The 5,233-nt window shown below is 42.9% G+C and overlaps 1 protein-coding gene across 1 annotated transcript; it reads left to right on the top strand.

Annotated features, from left to right (window-relative positions):
- Positions 1-553: 553 nt before the first annotated feature.
- Positions 554-2,155, top strand: LOC114616656 (muscarinic acetylcholine receptor M5-like). Its single transcript, XM_028762084.1, has one exon. It carries the CDS (start codon positions 554-556, stop codon positions 2,153-2,155), a length of 1,602 nt encoding a protein of 533 aa, XP_028617917.1.
- The last annotated feature ends 3,078 nt before the right edge of the window (positions 2,156-5,233 follow it).

The raw sequence follows: 5,233 nt of genomic DNA, 5'->3' as shown, positions 1-5,233 counted from the left end.
CTGTGGGAGAAGCAAGGAATTAGAGAGGGCAATGGGGCAGGAAGATAAACAAAATTCATTTGTTGCCTGTGTAAAAATGTCAGAATTTTTCATTGAAAAAATATTTAATTGAATTTTTTATAGTCAAAGCCCAATACTTGTTCTTTAGGCAGAAGAATTTTGCAATGATAAAATTATATACATATATTACCATACTGTTATACCATACAATGATGTGTACATACATATTTCTAGAATGTTATCCAAAATTTATCTTGCCTTCTACCTTATATTTACCTTAACTATTTCAACACTATCAATAGTTTTGATAATAAATTAAGTTATTTCCTAAGTGGGGAAAAAGGCTCAACAATTCAGCATCTTGCTCTGTATACATTTCGAATTTTCTGTTAGCAATGATGAACCCCAAATGGAAAAGAAAACCATACAGAAGTGTGTGTAATGAGCAGAACTGACCTGTTATGTTTCTTCCAGATACTGGCCAAGAAGTGAGGACAAACAAAGAGCAGCTCCAAACCTTGGACTAAATCCGAATGTAATTTCTTGAGCCAGGATGGAAGGAGAGTCTTACCACAATGAAACCACTGTCAACGACACCCCAGTAAATCACCAGGCTTTGGAACGCCATGGACTATGGGAAGTCATTACTATCGCAGCTGTGACCGCTGTGGTCAGCCTGATGACCATTGTCGGCAATGTCTTGGTCATGATCTCCTTCAAAGTCAACAGTCAACTCAAGACAGTTAATAACTATTATCTGCTCAGCTTGGCCTGTGCAGATCTCATCATTGGCATCTTCTCCATGAACCTGTACACGACCTACATCCTCATGGGACGCTGGGTTCTTGGGAGTCTGGCTTGTGACCTTTGGCTTGCACTGGACTACGTAGCCAGCAACGCTTCTGTCATGAACCTTCTGGTGATTAGCTTTGACCGTTACTTTTCCATCACAAGACCACTGACATACCGGGCCAAGCGTACTCCAAAGAGAGCTGGCATCATGATTGGCTTGGCATGGCTGGTCTCCTTCATCCTCTGGGCGCCAGCCATCCTCTGCTGGCAGTACTTGGTCGGGAAGCGGACAGTACCACCTGATGAGTGCCAGATCCAGTTCCTCTCTGAGCCCACCATCACTTTTGGGACCGCCATCGCTGCCTTCTACGTCCCTGTCTCCGTCATGACCATACTCTACTGCCGGATCTACCGGGAAACAGAGAAGCGAACCAAGGACCTGGCTGACTTGCAAGGTTCTGATTCTGTGGCAGAAGCCAAGAAGAGAAAGCCAGCTCACAGGACCCTGCTCAGATCTTTCTTTAGCTGCCCTAGACCCAGCCTGACCCAGAGAGAAAGGAATCAGGCCTCCTGGTCATCCTCCCGTAGAAGCACCTCAACAACAGGAAAGCCAGCCCAGGCCACTGACCTAAGTGCTGACTGGGAAAAGGCTGAGCAGGTTACCAACTGTAGCAGCTATCCCTCTTCAGAGGATGAAGCCAAGCCCACCAGCACTGACCCTGTCCTTCAAGTGGTCTACAAGAGTGAGGCCAAAGAAAGCCCGGGGAAGGAATTCAATACCCAAGAAACCAAGGAAACGCTTGTGAACCCTCGGACTGAAAACAATGACTATGACTCTCCCAAATACTTCCTGTCTCCAGCTGCTGCTCACAGACTCAAGAGTCAGAAGTGTGTTGCCTATAAGTTCCAATTGGTGGTAAAAGCTGATGGATCCCAGGAGACTAACAATGGCTGTCGCAAGGTGAAAATCATGCCCTGTTCCTTCCCAGTGTCCAAAGACCCTTCAACAAAAGACCTGGATCCCAATCTCAGCCATCAAATGACCAAACGAAAGAGAATGGTCCTAGTCAAAGAGAGGAAAGCAGCCCAGACATTGAGTGCCATTCTCCTGGCCTTCATCATCACATGGACCCCTTATAACATCATGGTCCTGGTTTCCACCTTCTGTGACAAGTGTGTCCCTGTCACCCTGTGGCACTTGGGTTACTGGCTGTGCTATGTCAACAGCACCATCAACCCCATCTGCTATGCTCTCTGCAACAGAACCTTCAGGAAGACCTTTAAGCTACTTCTTCTCTGCCGGTGGAAAAAGAAAAAAGTAGAAGAGAAATTGTACTGGCAAGGCAACAGCAAGCTACCCTGAAACCTTAGCAACTCCTCTCAAAAGAGTAATGATCACAGTCTGGTTTGCTTGTTTAAAGAATGTTATCTGCCATTTTGAGTCCCTGAAGGCTTGTCAAGGTTCAAGGTCTGCTGTCAAATGAAAAGTCACACATGCACCTGCCATGTGAGGTGGGTCTTGACATTACCAAGGCCACCTGATGCCACTAGAGTTTGCCAGTGAATCAGATAGACTCAGGGCCCTTCTCAGCAAGTACACTTGAGACACCATGGATAATGACTTCAGGGACTGATCTGTGAAGAACAGTAGGGACCAGATGGAAATCTTCCTCTGCAACACTCTGTCATAGAGTGTTGTGCAATATGTATGTGTCTATATGAAGTTGTCTTATTATCAGCGAGAATCAAGAGAGTGTAAGCCAGTCTTACCTCCGGATAAAAGTGTTATTCAACTGGCTTCTAAGAATATCATTCTTTGTAACTTAATCAGTACTGATTATGCAGCTATCATGTGCTTTGTACTGTGGCATGTTTTTCTGATCATACACAGAATGATGCTCTTTCTCTTCCTTTCGTAACTATGACAACTCTTGTACCCACTGAAACTATGGTGATTCACCAAACCATCATTCTCTCAGTATCTTGAGTCAAGAAGGATGCTGACATTGGCTTTTTTACTTGTACATTTGGTCTCCAAGAGGGGCCTTTATTCTGCAACTAATGATGATACATTATCATACATAGTTATTTTCATGCTTACCAACAAGGTAAATATTTCACTAAACAAATATTATATATCATTTTGAGTGTCCATTCCGAGTCACTTATTAAGTATAATGTGTTCTCAGGAGAAACTAGTTGTACAACAGTCCTGCCCAGGATTCTCTCCAGGATATTGAATGCTGGTTCATTTACGTTGTTTTCAGGGGGAGTTGCTTTCTAATCTCTTCTCAAGACAAACCAAACACAAAACATGGAAAACAAATAGGATTCTTTCCTTGCTTTTAAATTTCTTTAAGAGTCTTTGAAGTCCCCAACCCCCTCATGCAGACCCTTAACTCACACCAAGACATGCGCAGATCACTGTCCTATGTGGGAAAGGTGTGTTACTTGGGCAAACAGGAGGGAGATAGATGCCTTCTTCTTCTTTATAGGTCTTTCATATTTGAAAAAAAAATACTTCCTTGTTCAGATCTATCCAAATTCACCCAAAAGTGAGAAGCTCAGAGAAGTACGCTTGAGAGTTCAGTGCAGCTGGTTATACTCCTTAAACACAAAAGCTTCAGCTAGGGGGAGCCCAGTGATGCCATTCCCGCCTCATGTGCAGGAGGCACTGGATTCGACACCCAGCACCAAAGCAAACATGTCTTAAATGTAAGTTTCAGCTTTAAAAACAAGGTTATAGTGATATAAAAACAAAATTATCAACATATATTTGTACGCTGTAATTATTTAAACAGAATTTGACTGAACTATCTAAGTCTTTTTATATAAACCAACTGGAAGTGCAGTGGTGCTCAGGGGGAGCACCTGCCTTGCATACTCAGAGCCCTGCATTTGAGTTTAAGAGACAGGGCTGGGGAAAAGTGAATTAAGATGCTTCTTTGATGATTCTGAAAATATATACATGCACAAGGAAATTAAATCCATGAGATAATAAGTAAAATTAATGAAAGATCCAGAGTAAAAGCGGGGCAATGGTACACGAACAACTGACAGGTTCAAACTCCTGTCAGAAACTTTATAGTTAAATCTGCTGAGATCCTCGATACTGTGTTAGAGAGGCTCTACACTTCAGCTGGGCGTGGTGGAACATACCTGTAATCCCAGCACTTGAGTAGTGGAGACAGCTTTGTCTCTAGCAAGATCCTATTTCAAAAAGAAAACAAAATCTGGATTTCATTTCACTCAAGTCATGAAAGTCAGCTTCATGGAAGTCAGCTCTTTTTCAACCTCATTTTCTGAGATGATGGAAAAAAGAATTGACCTCGTTACCTAGGAATCAGATGTGTACCTGAGTTCTTCCTTCAACTCTAGAAGAACAGAGTTACATGCCAAGGAGGCTTCAGGATGGGAGACTCTTGGGCAGGACAAGGCTAGTCCAGGTGGTCCTCTATCCTATCCCTGCAGAGTCCTGATCTTGAGAAGAAACATATTTGATGCACCTAGTTGTTGAAACTTTGTGAAGAGCAGGTTGACACCTGCCAAGAACTTAGTAGAAGTACTAATTGGCTCAAATCTCCTGAGACAGAGGTTCCCAGGCCTACATGATACTGAAAGGGTGTGGCTTTACTAAAAAACCTGCTCTACCAGTTCTAGACATACTTGACTCTTTTCCTCTAAGGCTTTGGCTGCTGGTAGAATCAGACATCTATCCATGAAAATGGCATTTTTAACACTGTACTGGGCATTCGGCATTCACAATGGAGAGGTAAGCCAGTTAAAAAGCAAAGGTACCCAGAACTGGAATGGGGAGAATCTTGCTCCTACAGACACATGGAATAGTCTACTGTCACACAGAACCAACCATTTTAGTTTATCTTTTGAGAAATTGATCTTTTTAATTGATTTTGGAACGTATCCATGTTTACAGGGCTCCTCATGCCCGTTAGCTTAGACAAAGCATACTCTTAAACAACCAGAGAAAACAAAAGTTTCCTAGAGTCAGGGTGTTGAGCGGGTCTTTCAGAATGCAGAGATTTACTTGTAAACTACAGGGACTGGGTAAGTGAGTGGGGCACAAGCTGACCAGATCCTAGGCCTTCTGGGCTGCAGTGTCCTGAACTATGTCTGTGATAAACTATTTCCAGCTTTTACTCATTGTCTATTAGATGATACATGTTGTTAATAATGTGACTTGTTTCTCCTTGGCTGTGCATTTGGTGACAAGTCCCAGAATCTTGGCTTTCTATTCATGTTTTGGTAAAACAAAGCACTGTGTCAATGTTCCTCTGCTTTGGCCCTCTGGTGAGTGTCCTCTGAAGACAATGCTGTCCGTTCTTTGTAATTGTGAAATCTGTACCTAAACCCCTGGGTTGGGGTATACAGCTGTTTACTGTAAATATCTAAAACACAGGAAAGCATACTGTATTTGTGCTGT

The sequence above is a fragment of the Grammomys surdaster genome, unplaced genomic scaffold (genome assembly GCF_004785775.1).
Source record: "Grammomys surdaster isolate TR1022 unplaced genomic scaffold, NIH_TR_1.0 332799, whole genome shotgun sequence".
Lineage (NCBI taxonomy): Eukaryota > Metazoa > Chordata > Mammalia > Rodentia > Muridae > Grammomys > Grammomys surdaster.
Note: the sequence above shows the minus strand (reverse complement) of the source record. Positions and strands in the feature narration are given on the sequence as shown.

Coding starts and splice junctions, on each gene's coding strand:
- LOC114616656 (XM_028762084.1), top strand. CDS start 554: ATGGAAGGAGAGTCTTACCACAATGAAACCACTGTCAACGACACCCCA.